General features: G+C 37.9%; 1 protein-coding gene across 1 annotated transcript in view; it reads left to right on the top strand.

Annotated features, from left to right (window-relative positions):
• Positions 1 to 22,748, top strand: part of LOC100374851 (uncharacterized) — a 75,381-nt gene that overhangs the window by 3,447 nt on the left and 49,186 nt on the right. The window contains exon 2 of the mRNA XM_085506162.1: positions 2,126 to 2,333. Within this exon, the coding sequence (XP_085362288.1) occupies positions 2,126 to 2,333 (208 nt within the window). The remainder of the gene's footprint in view (positions 1 to 2,125; positions 2,334 to 22,748) is intronic.

The following is a 22,748-nucleotide window of genomic DNA, read 5'->3' as shown; positions in this document are numbered from 1 at the left end:
CTCTAAAGGATCTCACGCATTTTTCTTTACGTGAGAACGCACTTAAAAACAACCATTCTCACGCACGTGAGATTGGGACGCAAAACCCTATAAGGGTTCTCACGCATTTTTCTTTTTCACGCGAGAACGCACTAAAAAACAATCATTCTCACGCACGTGAGATTGGGTTCTAACGCATAGTTGCTTTTTCACATGAGAACGCACTAAAAAACAACCATTCTCACGCACCTGAGATTGGGACGCAAAACCTTATAAGGGATCTCACGCATTTTTTCTTTTCACGTGAGAACGCACTTAGAAAACATCATTCTCACGCATTTTCTATTCACGTGAGAACGCACTTAAAAAACAACATTCTCACGCATTTTCTGTTCACGTGGGAACGCACTAAAAACAATCATTCTCACGCACGTTGACGCATTTATCTTTGTCACCCTTGAAGTGTACTGTGTTACGTGAGAACACACGTAAAAACACCCATTCTCACGCGCACACGTGAGTTTGGCCGATTTCCGGTCTAACTCACGTACGTGAGAATTACGTGAGCTTGGTCATTTTTTGGCATTTTAAATACCTGTCACTTAATAACCTGCCAATTTTTAGATTTTATATTTTTAATGTTGTATTTTTTTTTTAGATTTGACATGCCTTCTTTTGTCATTTTTTGTGCATTCTATCTATTCCGATTGATGTTATGTGAATGAATGAATAAATAAATAGAAGCATATGAACTGAACTATAAATAAACTTCAATGTTTACTCCATACATCTTACACTGGCTGAGGGAAAACACACAAAACCAGCGACACCTACCAAAAACTGTCATAGAGTAATTATAGAGTTGTGCCATGCAGGAAACTGTTAAATTGTCTGTGTGGTACATACATGTATGAACTACTAGTGTATTCATGTTACGCTATATCCATGGAACGCCTTGCTATATCGATACAATGTTGTTTAAAGCGCGGTGGTCGCTGCGCAGCGTGTGTTCGAATTTCATGTAAATAAACAACGTATTTTACACACGTTGTGTACGTCGCTATGAGTCCCATATCGAACAAGACACAGCGCGACGACCACAGCCCTTTAATCGACTATGTTCAATCGCAGAATATCTCCCCTTGTTTATTAATGCTAGCTACGTTCAGACTGCATGCCATACGTGTTGTGTCTGTTACGACCCCTAGCGTTTATCCATACTAGCCAACGGCGTTCAGATTTCATGCCATTTGGTACGGTGCATGTTAGCTACGTTCGGCTTTATGCTGCACGGACTTCTTGCAAAGAAAGAAAGTGTAGTTATGCATCATGAACGCTTGTATTTCAGCCAATAATAAGCTTAGTTTAAATTATCCATGTAAATGCAAGAAAACACTGAAATTTGACGAGTCGCACATCAACACAATCTTGTTCGTATGCGCCAGCACCTCAAATACTGTTATATTATCGACTGATAACAGGGGGAATCAGCATGTGGTACTGATCGACAAATAAGCCTTAATGCAGCGGTTCAATAACTGTCATTGCGCGGTATTATGAGTTTGCATAATAAGCTGATGGAGCAGTCAGGTAAATCACTATAAAATGCTGGGATGATCAGTATATTTGGTATAGAAAGTAAGAAAATATAGGGCAACCAACCATTTTAAAAGTTATTTGTATTCTAAAATTGACATTTTTCGGGTGCCATTTTGAAAACCAGGCATCCTGCTATATATATACGACGATTTCATTACTATGGATCAGCCATTTTGTAATAGTATTACAACTCACAAAGTTATTGAACTTCAATTTGACGTATGCATAATTGATTTTTATTGAAGTTGCGCTCAGCATGGAATGTACTACCATTAGTATCTTCCATGGTCTCAGTGAGTTGATAAATGACAAAAAAACAACATCACATTTTGCACTGGACTGGAAAACATGTTTTAGGATCGGTTTTAAGTGGTAAGCTAATTTGGTTCACACTTTGCACCTTGGGGCCACTTTTATGTGGTAGGCTGATTTGGCCCACAACTCCTATTTTGGCTTAAGTTTCATTTGCTGGGCTGGTTTTGTTTTGTCAAATGCCACACGTTGAATGCCACTCACAGAGTTTTGCTCAATTTATTTCCTTCTGTAGGAGTGAAAAGTGAAACTTGTAGCAGTTATTACGATTCAGGTGGTGATTATAAGTCCAGCTTTTCATGCCCACAATTCTTTGATGGATATTCAGAGACATATTGTTGTGGAACAAGCTCTTATAAATATTGTTGTGACTACTCTACATGGCTTTCATTTGACTATGAAAGTGACTGGGATGGTGATTTTGATGATGCAGTAGGACTAGGGTAAGACTTGTTATGCTATTTGAGACGATTGTTGTACTCCCACATACCATCCTGTAATATACGACCCTAATACATGTACTCACATACACCATCTTGTGATATACGACCCTAATACATGTACTCACATACACCATCTTGTGATATACGACCCTAATACATGTACCTACATACACCATCCTGTGATATACGACCCTAATACATGTACTTACATACACCATCTTGTGATATACGACCCTAATACATGTACTCACATACACCATCTTGTGATATACGACCCTAATACATGTACTTACATACACCATCTTGTGATATACGACCCTAATACATGTACTCACATACACCATCTTGTGATATTCGACCCTAATACATGTACTCACATACACCATCTTGTGATATACGACCCTAATACATGTACTCACATACACCATCTTGTGATATACGACCCTAATACATGTACTCACATACACCATCTTGTGATATACGACCCTAATACATGTACTTACATACACCATCTTGTGATATTCGACCCTAATACATGTACTCACATACACCATCTTGTGATATACGACCCTAATACATGTACTCACATACACCATCTTGTGATATACGACCCTAATACATGTACTTACATACACCATCTTGTGATATTCGACCCTAATGCATGTATCCACATACACCTTCCTGTGATATACGACTCTAATACATATACCTACATACACCATTCTGTGATATACGACCCTAATACAGGTACCTACATACACCATCCTGTGATATACGACCCTAATACAGGTACCTACATACACCATCTTGTGATATATGACCCTAATACATGTACTCACATACACCATCCTGTGATATAGGACCCTAATACAGGTACCTACATACACCCGAAAAATGTTGGCGCGTCTCTCCTCCCACAAATTATGCTGAACCCCTTTGTGCCAGCAAAACGCAGAGGGTCTAGATTTCAGATTCCGCCCCTCATGTAACATTTCGTAACGCCGCTTCTTATTTACTTATCATATTGTTGTGACTACTCTACATGGCTTTCGTTTGACTATGAAAGTGACTGGGATGGTGATTTTGATGATGCAGTAGGACTAGGGTAAGACTTGTTATGCTATTTGAGACGATTGTTGTACTCCCACATACCATCCTGTGATATACGACCCTAATACATGTACCTACATATACCATCCTGTGCTATACGACCCTAATACATGTACTCACATACACCATCTTGTGATATACGACCCTAATACATGTACTTACATACACCATCTTGTGATATTCGACCATAATGCATGTATCCACATACACCCTCCTGTGATATACGACTCTAATACATGTACCTACATACACCATCCAGTGCTATACGATCCTAATACATGTACTCACATACACCATCTTGTGATATACGACCCTAGTACATGTACTTACATACACCATCTTGTGATATACGACCCTAATACATGTACTCACATACACCATCTTGTGATATACGACCCTAATACATGTACTCACATACACCATCTTGTGATATACGACCCTAATACATGTACCTACATACACCATCTTGTGATATTCGACCCTAATACATGTATCCACATACACCCTCCTGTGATATACGACTCTAATACATGTACCTACATACACCATCCACTGCTATACGACCCTAATACATGTACTCACATACACCTTCTTGTGATATACGATCCTAATACATGAACTCACATACACCATCTTGTGATATACGACCCTAATATATGTACTCACATACACCATCTTGTGATATACGACCCTAATACATGTACTCACATACACCATCCTGTGATATACGACCCTAGAACATGTATCTACATACACCATCCAATACTATTCGACCCTAATACATGTACTCACATACACCATCCTGTGATATACGACTCTAATAACTGTATCTACATACACCATCCAATACTATTCGATCCTAATACATGAACTCACATACACCATCTTGTGATATACGACCCTAATACATGTACCTACATACACCATCTTGTGATATTCGACCCTAATACATGTATCCACATACACCCTCCTGTGATATACGACTCTAATACATGTACCTACATACACCATCCAGTGCTATACGACCCTAATACATGTACTCACATACACCTTCTTGTGATATACGACCCTAATACATGTGCTCACATACACCATCTTGTGATATACGACCCTAGAACATGTATCTACATACACCATCCAATACTATTCGACCCTAATACATGTACTCACATACACCATCCTGTGATATACGACTCTAATAACTGTATCTACATACACCATCCAATACTATTCGATCCTAATACATGAACTCACATACACCATCTTGTGATATAGGACCCTAAAACATGTACCTACATACACCATCCAGTGATATACGACCCTAATACATGTACTCACATACACCCTCTTGTGATATACGACCCTGATACATGTACTCACATACACCATCCTGTGCTATACGACCCTAATACATGTACTCACATACATCATCTTGTGATATACGACCCTAATACATGTACTCACATACATCATCCTGTGATATACGACCCTAATACATGTATCTACATACGCCATCCAATACTATTCGACCCTAATACATGTACTCACATACACCATCTTGTGATATACGACATATACTCACATACACCATCTTGTGATATACGACCCTAATACATGTATCTACATACACCATCCAATACTATTCGACCCTAATACATGTACTCACATACATCATCTTGTGATATACGACATATACTCACATACACCATCTTGTGATATACGACCCTAATACATGTATCCACATACACCCTCCTGTGATATACGACTGTAATACATGTACCTACATACACCATCCAGTGCTATACGACCCTAATACATGTACTCACATACACCATCCTGTGATATACGACCCTAATACATGTACTCACATACACTATCTTGTGATATACGACCCTAATACATGTACTCACATACACCATCTTGTGATATACGACCCTAATACATGTACTCACATACACCATCTTGTGATATACGACCCTAATACATGTACTCACATACACCATCTTGTGATATACGATCCTAATACATGTACTCACATGCACCATCCTGTGATATACGACCCTAATACATGTACTCACATAAACCATCTTGTGATATACGACCCTAATACATGTACTCACATACACCATCTTGTGATATACGACCCTAATACATGTACTCACATACACCATCTTGTGATATACGACCCTAATACATGTACTTACATACACCATCTTGTGATATTCGACCCTAATGCATGTATCCACATACACCTTCCTGTGATATACGACTCTAATACATATACCTACATACACCATCCTGTGATATACGACCCTAATACAGGTACCTACATACACCATCCTGTGATATACGACCCTAATACAGGTACCTACATACACCATCTTGTGCTATACGACCCTAATACATGTACTCACATGCACCATCCTGTGATATACGACCCTAATACATGTGCTCACATACACCATATTGTGATATACGACCCTAATACATGTACTAACATACACCATCTTGTGATATACGACCCTAATACATGTACTGACATGCACCATCCTGTGATATACGACCCTAATACATGTACTCACATACACCATCTTGTGATATACGACCCTAATACATGTACTCACATACACCATCTTGTGATATACGATCCTAATACATGTACTCACATGCACCATCCTGTGATATACGACCCTAATACATGTACTCACATAAACCATCTTGTGATATACGACCCTAATACATGTACTCACATACACCATCTTGTGATAAACGATCCTAATACATGTACTCACATACACCATCTTGTGATATACGACCCTAATACATGCACCCACATACAGCATCCTGTGCTCTACGACTCTAATACATGTATCTACATACACCATCTTGTGATATACGACCCTAATACATGTACCCACATACACCATCATGTGATATACGACCCTAATACATGTACTCACATGCACCATCTTGTGATATACGACCCTAATACATGTACTCACATACACCATCATGTGATATACGACCCAAATACATGCACCCACATACAACATCCTGTGATATACGACCCTAATACATGTACTCACATACACCATCTTGTGATATACGACCCTAATACATGTACTCACATGCACCATCCTGTGGTATACGACCCTAATACATGTACTCACATACACTATCTTGTGATATACGACCCTAATACATGTACCTACATACACCATCTTGTGATATTCGACCCTAATACATGTATCCACATACACCCTCCTGTGACATACGACTCTAATACATGTACCTACATACACCATCCAGTGCTATACGACCCTAATACATGTACTCACATACACCATCTTGTGATATACGACCCTAATACATGCACTCACATACACCATACTGTGCTATACGACCCTAATACATGTACTCACATGCACCATCCTGTGATATACGACCCTAATACATGTACTCACATACACCATCTTGTGATATACGACCCTAATACATGTACTCACATACACCATCTTGTGATATACGACCCTAATACATGTACTCACATACACCATCGTGTGATATACTACCCTAATACATGTACTCACATACACCATCTTGTGATATACGACCCTAATACATGTACTCACATACACCATCTTGTGATATACGACCCTAATACATGTACTCACATACACCATCTTGTGATATACGACCCTAATACATGTACTCACATGCACCATCCTGTGATATACGACCCTAATACATGTACTCACATACACCATCTTGTGATATACGACCCTAATACATGTACTCACATGCACCATCCTGTGATATTCGACCCTAATACATCTACTCACATACACCATCTTGTGATATACGATCCTAATACATGTACGCACATACACCATCTTGTGATATACGACCCTAATACATGTACCCACATACACCATCTTGTGATATACGACCCTAATACATGCACCCACATACAGCATCCTGTGCTCTACGACTCTAATACATGTATCTACATACACCATCTTGTGATATACGACCCTAATACATGTACCCACATACACCATCATGTGATATACGACCCTAATACATGTACTCACATGCACCATCTTGTGACATACGACCCTAATACATGTACTCACATACACCATCATGTGATATACGACCCAAATACATGCACCCACATACACCATTCTGTGATATACGACCCTAATACATGTACTCACATACACCATCTTGTGATATACGACCCTAATACATGTACTCACATGCACCATCCTGCGATATACGACTCTAATACATGTACTCACATACACTATCTTGTGATATACGACCCTAATACATGTACCTACATACACCATCTTGTGATATTCGACCCTAATACATGTATCCACATACACCCTCCTGTGATATACGACTCTAATACATGTACCTACATACACTATCCAGTGCTATACGACCCTAATACATGTACTCACATACAGCATCCTGTGCTATACGATCCTAATACATGTACTCACATACACCATCTTGTGATATACGACCCTAATACATGCACTCACATACACCATACTGTGCCATACGACCCTAATACATGTACTCACATGCACCATCCTGTGATATACGACCCTAATACATGTACTCACATACACCATCTTGTGATATACGACCCTAATACATGTACTCACATACACCATCTTGTGATATACGACCCTAATACATGTACTCACATACACCATCCTGTGATATACGACCCTAATACATGTACTCACATACACCATCTTGTGATATACGACCCTAATACATGTACTCACATACACCATCTTGTGATATACGACCCTAATACATGTACTCACATACACCATCTTGTGATATACGACCCTAATACATGTACTCACATGCACCATCCTGTGATATACGACCCTAATACATGTACTCACATACACCTTCTTGTGATATACGATCCTAATACATGTACTCACATACACCATCTTGTGATATACGACCCTAATATATGTACTCACATACACCATCTTGTGATATACGACCCTAATACATGTACCCACATACACCATCTTGTGATATACGACCCTAATACATGTACTCACATACACCATCTTGTGATATACGACCCTAATACATGTACTCACATGCACCATCCTGTGATATACGACCCTAATACATGTACTCCCATACACCATCCTGTGATATACGACCCTAAAACATGTACCTACATACACCATCCAGTGATATACGAACCTAATACATGTACTCACATACACCATCCTGTGATATACGACCCTAATACATGTACCCACATACACCATCTTGTGATATACGACCCTAATACATGCACCCACATACAGCATCCTGTGCTCTACGACTCTAATACATGTATCTACATACACCATCTTGTGATATACGACCCTAATACATGTACCCACATACACCATCATGTGATATACGACCCTAATACATGCACCCACATACACTATCCTGTGATATACGACCCTAATACATGTACTCACATACACCATCTTGTGATATACGACCCTAATACATGTACTCACATGCACCATACTGTGATATACGACCCTAATACATGTACTCACATACACTATCTTGTGATATACGACCCTAATACATGTACCTATATACACCATCTTGTGATATTCGACCCTAATACATGTACTCACATACACCATCTTGTGATATACGACCCTAATACATGTACTCACATACACCATCTTGTGATATACGACCCTAATACATATACTCACATACACCATCTTGTGATATACGACCCTAATACATGTACTCACATACACCCTTTTGTGATATACGACCCTGATACATGTACTCACATACACCATCCTGTGCTATACGACCCTAATACATGTACTCACATAAACCATACTGTGATATACGACCCTAATACATGTATCTATATACACCATCTTGTGATATTCGACCCTAGAACATGTATCTACATACACCATCCAATACTATTCGACCCTAATACATGTACTCACATACACCATCTTGTGATATACGACCCTAATACATGTGCCTACATACACCATCCTGTGATATACGACCCTAGAACATGTATCTACATACACCATCCAATACTATTCGACCCTAATACATGTACTCACGTACACCATCTTGTGATATACGACCCTAATACATGTACCTACATACACCATCTTGTGATATTCGACCCTAATACATGTACTCACATACACCATCTTGTGATATACGACCCTAACACATGTACCTACATACATCATCCAGTACTATACGACCCTAATACATGTACTCACATACACCATCTTGTGATATACGACCCTAATACATGTACCTACATACACCATCTTGTGATATTCGACCCTAATACATGTAGTCACATACACCATCCTGTGATATACGACCCTAATACATGTACTCACATACACCATCTTGTGATATACGACCCTAATACATGTACTCACATGCACCATCCTATGATATACGACCCTAATACATGTACTCACATACACTATCTTGTGATATACGACCCTAATACATGTACCTATATACACCATCTTGTGATATTCGACCCTAATACATGTACTCACATACACCATCTTGTGATATACGACCCTAATACATGTACTCACATACACCATCTTGTGATATACGACCCTAATACATATACTCACATACACCATCTTGTGATATACGACCCTAATACATGTACTCACATACACCCTCTTGTGATATACGACCCTGATACATGTACTCACATACACCATCCTGTGCTATACGACCCTAATACATGTACTCACATACACCATCCTGTGATATACGACCCTAATACATGTATCTACATACACCATCTTGTGATATTCGACCCTAGAACATGTATCTACATACACCATCCAATACTATTCGACCCTAATACATGTACTCACATACACCATCTTGTGATATACGACCCTAATACATGTGCCTACATACACCATCCTGTGATATACGACCCTAGAACATGTATCTACATACACCATCCAATACTATTCGACCCTAATACATGTACTCACATACACCATCTTGTGATATACGACCCTAATACATGTACCTACATACACCATCTTGTGATATTCGACCCTAATACATGTACTCACATACACCATCTTGTGATATACGACCCTAACACATGTACCTACATACATCATCCAGTACTATACGACCCTAATACATGTACTCACATACACCATCTTGTGATATACGACCCTAATACATGTACCTACATACACCATCTTGTGATATTCGACCTTAATACATGTACTCACATACACCATCTTGTGATATACGACCCTAACACATGTACCTACATACATCATCCAGTACTATACGAACCTAATACATGTACTTACATACACCATCCTGTGATATACGACTCTAATACATGTACCCACATACACCATCTTGTGATATACGACCCTAATACATCTACCTACATCCACCATCCAGTGCTATACGACCCTAATACATGTACTCACATACACCATGCTGTGATATACGATCCTAATACATGTACTCACATACACCATCTTGTGATATACGACCCTCATATATGTACCTACATACACCATGCTGTCATATATACGACCCTAATACATGTACCTACATACACCATCCAGTGCTATTCGACCCCAATACATGTACTCACATAAACCATCATGTGATATACGACCCTAATACATGTACTCACATACACCATGCTGTGATATACGACCCCAATACATGTACTCACATACACCATCTTGTGATATACGACCCTAATACATGTATCTACATACAACATCTTGTGATATACGACCCTAATATATGTACTCACATACACCATCTTGTGATATACGACCCTAATACATGTACCTACATACACCATCTTGTGATATTCGACCCTAATACATGTACTCACATACACCATCTTGTGATATACGACCCTAATACATGTACCTACATACACTATCTTGTGATATTCGACCCTAATACATGTATCCACATACACCCTCCTGTGATATACGACTCTAATACATGTACCAACCTACATACACCATCCAGTGCTATACGACCCTAATACATGTACTCACATACACCATCTTGTGATATACGACCCTAATACATGTACCTACATACACCATCTTGTGATATTCGACCCTAATACATGTAGTCACATACACCATCCTGTGATATACGACCCTAATACATGTACTCACATACACCATCTTGTGATATACGACCCTAATACATGTACTCACATGCACCATCCTGTGATATACGACCCTAATACATGTACTCACATACACTATCTTGTGATATACGACCCTAATACATGTGCCTACATACACCATCCTGTGATATACGACCCTAGAACATGTATCTACATACACCATCCAATACTATTCGACCCTAATACATGTACTCACGTACACCATCTTGTGATATACGACCCTAATACATGTACCTACATACACCATCTTGTGATATTCGACCCTAATACATGTACTCACATACACCATCCTGTGATATACAACCCTAATACATGTACTCACATACACCATCTTGTGATATACGACCCTAATACATGTACTCACATGCACCATCCTGTGATATACGACCCTAATACATGTACTCACATACACTATCTTGTGATATACGACCCTAATACATGTACCTATATACACCATCTTGTGATATTCGGCCCTAATACATGTACTCACATACACCATCTTGTGATATACGACCCTAATACATGTACTCACATACACCATCTTGTGATATACGACCCTAATACATATACTCACATACACCATCTTGTGATATACGACCCTAATACATGTACTCACATACACCCTCTTGTGATATACGACCCTGATACATGTACTCACATACACCATCCTGTGCTATACGACCCTAATACATGTACTCACATACACCATCCTGTGATATACGACCCTAATACATGTATCTACATACACCATCTTGTGATATTCGACCCTAGAACATGTATCTACATACACCATCCAATACTATTCGACCCTAATACATGTACTCACATACACCATCTTGTGATATACGACCCTAATACATGTGCCTACATACACCATCCTGTGATATACGACCCTAGAACATGTATCTACATACACCATCCAATACTATTCGACCCTAATACATGTACTCACATACACCATCTTGTGATATACGACCCTAATACATGTACCTACATACACCATCTTGTGATATTCGACTCTAATACATGTACTCACATACACCATCTTGTGATATACGACCCTAACACATGTACCTACATACATCATCCAGTACTATACGACCCTAATACATGTACTCACATACACCATCTTGTGATATACGACCCTAATACATGTACCTACATACACCATCTTGTGATATTCGACCCTAATACATGTACTCACATACACCATCTTGTGATATACGACCCTAACACATGTACCTACATACATCATCCAGTACTATACGAACCTAATACATGTACTTACATACACCATCCTGTGATATACGACTCTAATACATGTACCCACATACACCATCTTGTGATATACGACCCTAATACATCTACCTACATACACCATCCAGTGCTATACGACCCTAATACATGTACTCACATACACCATGCTGTGATATACGACCCTAATACATGTACTCACATACACCATCTTGTGATATACGACCCTCATATATGTACCTACATACACCATGCTGTCATAATAATAATAATAATCTTTATTGAAACCGTATCCCGGAGTGGGATCTTAGTTGAAAATACAATAAAGTAATACAAAAAAGATAAAAAAATAACACAAGACATTCAAAGACAATAGAAAATAAAAAATAAAATTAAATTATTTGGCGGTTGGTTGAGGCAACTGGCATTTTAAGATTTTTTCTTGTCGTAATTTGAAACAAGTGTGGATGAATTTTCCTAGTTCAATGATTGTTTTGTCATTTTTAATTTTTAGTATATTTGTAAGTTTTTCGTCATCCGTCCCCAAGTTGCTTATATTGTATTTAATATTCTTGATCATGATTTCTCGTTCCTTCTTGTAATAATCACAATTGAGAAGAAAATGTTTTTCGTTTTCAATTTCCTGTTTGTCACAAACTGGGCAAATTCGGTCCTCCGCTAAAATGTTATTATATCTGCCCCTTTCGATTTGAAGGGTATGAGCACTTATTCTGAGTTTTGTCATAGCTGCTCTATGATTTGGATTTTTGATTGTGGTGAGATATTTTTCATATGCAAATTCTGTTTTAATTTTCCTATAGGTTCGTAACTTGTTTTTATGGTTTTTACCTTTATTGTCATCGTGTAATGTTTCTGTACTATGTATTTCAAAGGATTGTTCTAGTTTGCGCGTTACTGTTTCAGTGATTTGTTTTTCATCAAGAGATTTATGGTTTTCCCAAATATTTCCCATATTTAAATTTTCTAAAATTTGTTTTATGTCTGTTACCCAGTTGTCTTTTCCTTTTTTATCAAGATGTATCCCAAGATTGTAAGCTTCATGTACTAGCGAATTTGGGTTAGAATTATTAATTTTGATCCAATATTTGATCATATATTTTAAGCTTGATGCTAGGAGAGGATATCTTCCCAACTCTAGTAGGCTTGCCAAATTACTTGCTTTGCTATTTACTTTTAGAAGGTATTTGCAGAAATGTATTTGTACTTTTTCCATTGGTGTTGACAGATTTGCCATTAGATGCGATTTATTGATGTTCTCGCTCGTCCAAATTTCACTGCAGTAAAGCATAATTGGTTTTACAATTGCATCGAACATTTTTAAGTATGTTTTGATTGGAGTTAGTTTTTCTGAGAATAGCATTTGTTTCATTTTGAAACATGCCTTCATTGCTCTAGCTCTGAGGTCTTCTTGTGCTCCGATGAATTTACCTGATTTGTGTAGTTTAATGCCGAGGTATGTGTAGGTTTTTGTATTTTCAAGTTCCTTTCCATCAACATAGAATTTTAGTTTGTCCTGTGATTTTTTTGACCTACTAAACATGATGATTTTTGACTTAGAGATATTAATATTGAGTTTCCATTTCTGACAGTAAGTTTCAAGAGAATTTATGGCATTTTGTAAGCCAGTATGTGATTGGGATAATACTACAAGGTCGTCTGCATATAGCAGACATGGGAGACTTGTGTTTAGGAGACTTGGTGGGTCATTATGAGCCAAGTCTAATGATGTTTTAATGTCATTTACATAGATATTGAAAAGGAGTGGGCTGAGTCCATCCCCTTGTCTAATTCCTCTATTAATTGTGAAGCTGTCTGTTACACACTGTTTAAGTTTAACACATCCTGTTGAGTTCAGATAAATGGATTTTATGATGTTGTAGAATTTACCTGTAATACCACTTTGGATAAGTTTCCAGAAGAGACCTAGATGCCAGATGGAATCAAAGGCTTTCTGGAAGTCAATGAAACAAGCAAACAAAGTCTTTTTGTTGCTCAGGTATTTTGTGGTTAGTTGTTTGAGGACAAATAAATGGTCTTTGGTGCTTCAGTTTGGCATGAATCCTATTTGTTCTCTGATAATTGTGTTGTTTTCCTTTAGATGTTTCAAAAGCCGTTGCTTAAGAATGGAGGTGAAAAGTTTACTGACACTATTAAGAAGTGTGATGCCTCTGTAATTGTTTGGATTTGTTTTGTCTCCTTTTTTGAAAATAGGAGTGATCATACCTAAATTCCAGCGATTAGGGATGTATCCACTCTGCAGGATTAAATTGAATAGTTTTTGTAGTGGTTTTATTAGTGGGTTCCTGCTGGCCTTGATCATTTCATTGGTAATTTTATCTGCGCCTGGAGCTTTTTTATTTTTGAGTTTAGTTATAGCATTTTGGATTTCTAATTGTGAGATGTACTTGTCTAAGTTGGCTTTAGGTAGAGAGAGTGATTCATGATTTTTTAGTTGTAGCTGCAATGAGTTTTCGCTCATTGTATTACTTGTTTCTTTACTCAGTTTCCTAAAATGTTCAAACCAGGTTTGACTGTCAACATTATCAGAGTCATTATTTATTTTGGTGTCTTTTAGCTCTCTTAATAAATTCCAGTACTCACTGGGGTTTGATTCACTAAAACTTTCGAGCTTGTTCAATATATCATTTTTAAAATCTCTCTTTTTCTTTTTTATTAGCCGCTTGTATTCCCTCTTCAGACTGTAGCATTTTTCTCTCAGTTTAATGTTGTATGGGTTTGCACTAAATTTACTGCAGATACCCAAAATTTCTTTCTTTAGATTATATAGGTCCTTGTTGAACCATTTTGGTTTACATTTAGTTTTTTTTGGTTTTCTCCTGATATGTTTTTTCAGACATCTGCCAGCTGCTTCAATGTAAATACTTGAAAGCATAGTATTTGCCTCATCAATTGATTGTTGTGTATTGTCAAAATGTTTAATGTTAAAGTTATTAATTAAATTTGTAATATCTCTGCTTTGTAGCGTTAGGTTGAATATCAAATTTGACTCGCTATTCCAAATGTAAGTGTCAGTTTCATGTACTAATTTATCACTGTGGGAGTGTGTTATTTTCGAAATATTATTTGTGTAAATTGCATTTGTTTGAAGATGAAAAGTTATTTGGCAGTGATCTGAGAGTAATAAATTAAGAGGGTGAACATAGAATAGATTAATTTTGTTAAATAGATTATTGCTAACAATAGTGTAGTCAACTACACTGCTGCCTTTAGTTTGATGACAAGTGTACTTGCCAGTTTTATCTCCTATACATCTACCATTGAGGATGGTTAGTTCTGCGGATAAACATAGATCCAACAATGAGTCACCATAATGATTTTTTACTGCCAAGTCTTGAGATGCCCTTTTTCTAATGTTAATATTTGGAGCAGATGACTGATAGTTAATTTTACTGAAAGAGGTCAATTCCATAATGTTTTTGGTTCTGGCATTGAAATCGCCTGATAGAATAACTGAACCACGTTTTGAATATCTATTAATATCATCCTCCAATACTTGAAATAAATTTGCGTCTTTCCATTTAAAAATACTTGAATACTGCGGGCTAAGATAAATGGTGCCGTAATAAATATCCTCGTCAAGATTAAAAAATTCTTTGTCTAGGAGCAGCCAGAGAAAATCATCACTTCCACTCTTCACTTGTTTAATGCCCTTTTTTAAAGTGTTTCTGAAATAGACAATGATTCCTCCCGAGTTGGAGCGGGCTTTTTTGTGTTTATCAGCTCGAAATGAATGAAAATGGCAAAAATTTGGCAATTGGATACAGGAATCTGCACCCGTTTTGGTTTCCACCAGACTAATAATATCAAAGTCACTAATAAGATCTAAAAAGTTATTATCTCTAATTTTGAGATCTAAACTACCATGAATGTTCCAGGAAGTACATTTAAGGGAGGGCTTATTAGCAACATTCATCATAAAAAAAAAATAATACATTGAAAGCACACAATACCTTAATTCTAGGTCAGAAAATGTTTTCTAAAATGAGAATTTTTTGGAGTGAGTTCATTGAATCTATTGTTTTTTTATATAGCTCGCCAGGCTGGTAAGTTGGTCATCAAGTAATGAATATTGTCTACTGTGTTTTCTTCTGTTGAGTGTTGTTTGCTCTTTGTTTCTGTGACCATTGTTTCGCTCCATGTTGTGTTTAGTGTTTTGCTGGCCCAAAGGGTTGGTGTTAAAATCGTAATCTTGTGATTTGCCTTGATCCATTCTTTGCTCTGTAGCATCTGTACGTTTTATGATGGTCTGATATATATTACGTTTGAAGTTGGTGACTAGGAATTTAGTTCCTCTGTCATTTAGGTGCACTTTGTCTTCGTACAAGTACGATTTAATATTGTTTGTTGCGTCAAGTAGATTGTTTTGTATAAAGTGCACATCCGCTGTGTCTTCACATAATGACTGTAAGGATGAGTTGAAACTAGTTGCTGTTGTGTTAAACTGGGCTTTGTCAATTCTGGGTAGAATACTAGAGACGAATATTCTACTCTGTGGATATGTTTTACGGGTGACGTCAATCAGGTTTACAAATTTCTGATGGTAGTTGTCGAGAAGTGCTTCTTTCTTTGACTCTGTAGTTCTGTCCAGGTCATTAGATCCAACATGTATTACTATGTTACGTGGGTTCTTGAAACTTGAGTTTTCCAGATAAGTTGTCACCTCGCTAATACCTTTTCCATTTAACGCTTTGACATGGGTTTTCCTGACTGTTGAGAATTTACGTGGATCAATGTGCTTGATAATAGAGTCGCCAATAATAACATATATACGACCCTAATACATGTACCTACATACACCATCCAGTGTTATTCGACCCCAATACATGTACTCACATACTCCATCTTGTGATATACGACCCTAATACATGTATCTACATACAACATCTTGTGATATACGACCCTAATATATGTACTCACATACACCATCTTGTGATATACGACCCTAATACATGTACCTACATACACCATCTTGTGATATTCGACCCTAATACATGTACTCACATACACCATCTTGTGATATACGACCCTAATACATGTACCTACATACACCATCTTGTGATATTCGACCCTAATACATGTATCCACATACACCCTCCTGTGATATACGACTCTAATACATGTACCAACCTACATACACCATCCAGTGCTATACGACCCTAATACATGTACTCACATACACCATCTTGTGATGTACGACCCTAATACATGCACTCACATACACCATCCTGTGCTATACGACCCTAATACATGTACTCACATGCACCATCCTGTGATATACGACCCTAATACATGTACTCACATGCACCATCCTGTGATATACGACCCTAATACATGTACTCACATACACCATATTGTGATATACGACCCTAATACATGTACTCACATAAACCATCTTGTGATATACGACCCTAATACATGTACTCACATGCACCATCCTGTGATATACGACCCTAATACATGTACTCACATACACCATCTTGTGATATACGACCCTAATACATGTACTCACATACACCATCTTGTGATATACGACCCTAATACATGTACTCACATACACCATCTTTTGATATACGACCCTAATACATGTACTCACATGCACCATCCTGTGATATACGACCCTAATACATGTACTCACATACACCATCTTGTGATATACGATCCTAATACATGTACTCACATACACCATCTTGTGATATACGACCCTAATATATGTACTCACATACACCATCTTGTGATATACGACCCTAATACAAGTACTCACATACACCATCTTGTGATATACGACCCTAATACATGTACTCACATGCACCATCCTGTGATATACGACCCTAGAACATGTATCTACATACACCATCCAATACTATTCGACCCTAATACATGTACTCACATACACCATCCTGTGATATACGACTCTAATAACTGTATCTACATACACCATCCAACACTATTCGATCCTAATACATGAACTCACATACACCATCTTGTGATATACGACCCTAAAACATGTACCTACATACACCATCCAGTGATATACGAACCTAATACATGTACTCACATACACCATCCTGTGATATACGACTCTAATACATGTACCCACATACACCATCTTGTGATATACGACCCTAATACATGCACCCACATACAGCATCCTGTGCTCTACGACTCTAATACATGTATCTACATACACCATCCTGTGATATACGACCCTAATACATGTACCCACATACACCATCATGTGATATACGACCCTAATACATGCACCCACATACACCATCCTGTGATATACGACCCTAATACATGTACTCACATACACCATCTTGTGATATACGACCCTAATACATGTACCTACATACACCATCTTGTGATATTCGACCCTAATACATGTATCCACATACACCCTCCTGTGATATACGACTCTAATACATGTACCAACCTACATACACCATCCAGTGCTATACGACCCTAATACATGTACTCACATACACCATCTTGTGATGTACGACCCTAATACATGCACTCACATACACCATCCTGTGCTATACGACCCTAATACATGTACTCACATGCACCATCCTGTGATATACGACCCTAATACATGTACTCACATGCACCATCCTGTGATATACGACCCTAATACATGTACTCACATACACCATATTGTGATATACGACCCTAATACATGTACTCACATAAACCATCTTGTGATATACGACCCTAATACATGTACTCACATGCACCATCCTGTGATATACGACCCTAATACATGTACTCACATACACCATCTTGTGATATACGACCCTAATACATGTACTCACATACACCATCTTGTGATATACGACCCTAATACATGTACTCACATACACCATCTTTTGATATACGACCCTAATACATGTACTCACATGCACCATCCTGTGATATACGACCCTAATACATGTACTCACATACACCATCTTGTGATATACGATCCTAATACATGTACTCACATACACCATCTTGTGATATACGACCCTAATATATGTACTCACATACACCATCTTGTGATATACGACCCTAATACAAGTACTCACATACACCATCTTGTGATATACGACCCTAATACATGCACTCACATGCACCATCCTGTGATATACGACCCTAGAACATGTATCTACATACACCATCCAATACTATTCGACCCTAATACATGTACTCACATACACCATCCTGTGATATACGACTCTAATAACTGTATCTACATACACCATCCAACACTATTCGATCCTAATACATGAACTCACATACACCATCTTGTGATATACGACCCTAAAACATGTACCTACATACACCATCCAGTGATATACGAACCTAATACATGTACTCACATACACCATCCTGTGATATACGACTCTAATACATGTACCCACATACACCATCTTGTGATATACGACCCTAATACATGCACCCACATACAGCATCCTGTGCTCTACGACTCTAATACATGTATCTACATACACCATCCTGTGATATACGACCCTAATACATGTACCCACATACACCATCATGTGATATACGACCCTAATACATGCACCCACATACACCATCCTGTGATATACGACCCTAATACATGTACTCACATACACCATCTTGTGATATACGACCCTAATACATGTACTCACATGCACCATCCTGTGATATACGACCCTAATACATGTACTCACATACACTATCTTGTGATATACGACCCTAATACATGTACCTACATACACCATCTTGTGATATTCGACCCTAATACATGTACTCACATACACCATCTTGTGATATACGACCCTAATACATGTACTCACATACACCATCTTGTGATATACGACCCTAATACATATACTCACATACACCATCTTGTGATATACGACCCTAATACATGTACTCACATACACCCTCTTGTGATATACGACCCTGATACATGTACTCACATACACCATCCTGTGCTATACGACCCTAATACATGTACTCACATACACCATCTTGTGATATACGACCCTAATACATGTACTCACATACACCACCCTGTGATATACGACCCTAATACATGTATCTACATACACCATCCAATACTATTCGACCCTAATACATGTACTCACATACACCATCTTGTGATATACGACATATACTCACATACACCATCTTGTGATATGCGACCCTAATACATGTATCTACACACACCATCCAATACTATTCGACCCTAATACATGTACTCACATACACCATCTTGTGATATACGACATATACTCACATACACCATCTTGTGATATACGACCCTAATACATGTATCCACATACACCCTCCTGTGATATACGACTCTAATACATGTACCTACATACATCATCCAGTGCTATACGACCCTAATACATGTACTCACAAACACCATCCTGTGATATGCGACCCTAATACATGTACTCACATACACCATCTTGTGATATACGACCCTAATACATATACTCACATACACCATCTTGTGATATACGACCATAATACATGTACTCACATACACCCTCTTGTGATATACGACCCTGATACATGTACTTACATACACCATCCTGTGCTATACGACCCTAATACATGTACTCACATACACCATCTTGTGATATACGACCCTAATACATGTACTCACATACACCATCCTGTGATATACGACCCTAATACATGTATCTACATACACCATCCAATACTATTCGACCCTAATACATGTACTCACATACACCATCTTGTGATATACGACATATACTCACATACACCATCTTGTGATATACGACCCTAATACATGTATCTACATACACCATCCAATACTATTCGACCCTAATACATGTACTCGCATACACCATCTTGTGATATACGACATATACTCATATACACCATCTTGTGATATACGACCCTAATACATGTATCCACATACACCACCCTGTGATATACGACCCTAATACATGTATCTACATACACCATCCAATACTATTCGACCCTAATACATGTACTCACATACACCATCTTGTGATATACGACATATACTCACATACACCATCTTGTGATATGCGACCCTAATACATGTATCTACATACACCATCCAATACTATTCGACCCTAATACATGTACTCACATACACCATCTTGTGATATACGACATATACTCACATACACCATCTTGTGATATACGACCCTAATACATGTATCCACATACACCCTCCTGTGATATACGACTCTAATACATGTACCTACATACATCATCCAGTGCTATACGACCCTAATACATGTACTCACAAACACCATCCTGTGATATGCGACCCTAATACATGTACTCACATACACCATCTTGTGATATACGACCCTAATACAGGTACCTACATACACCATCCTGTGATATACGACCCTAATACAGGTACCTACATACACCATCTTGTGATATACGACCATAATACATGTACTCACATACACCCTCTTGTGATATACGACCCTGATACATGTACTTACATACACCATCCTGTGCTATACGACCCTAATACATGTACTCACATACACCATCTTGTGATATACGACCCTAATACATGTACTCACATACACCATCCTGTGATATACGACCCTAATACATGTATCTACATACACCATCCAATACTATTCGACCCTAATACATGTACTCACATACACCATCTTGTGATATACGACATATACTCACATACACCATCTTGTGATATACGACCCTAATACATGTAT

The sequence above is a fragment of the Saccoglossus kowalevskii genome, chromosome 2 (assembly GCF_978046115.1).
Source record: "Saccoglossus kowalevskii chromosome 2, keSacKowa6.1, whole genome shotgun sequence".
NCBI lineage: Eukaryota > Metazoa > Hemichordata > Enteropneusta > Harrimaniidae > Saccoglossus > Saccoglossus kowalevskii.
This window is presented reverse-complemented; position numbering and strand designations above follow the sequence as displayed.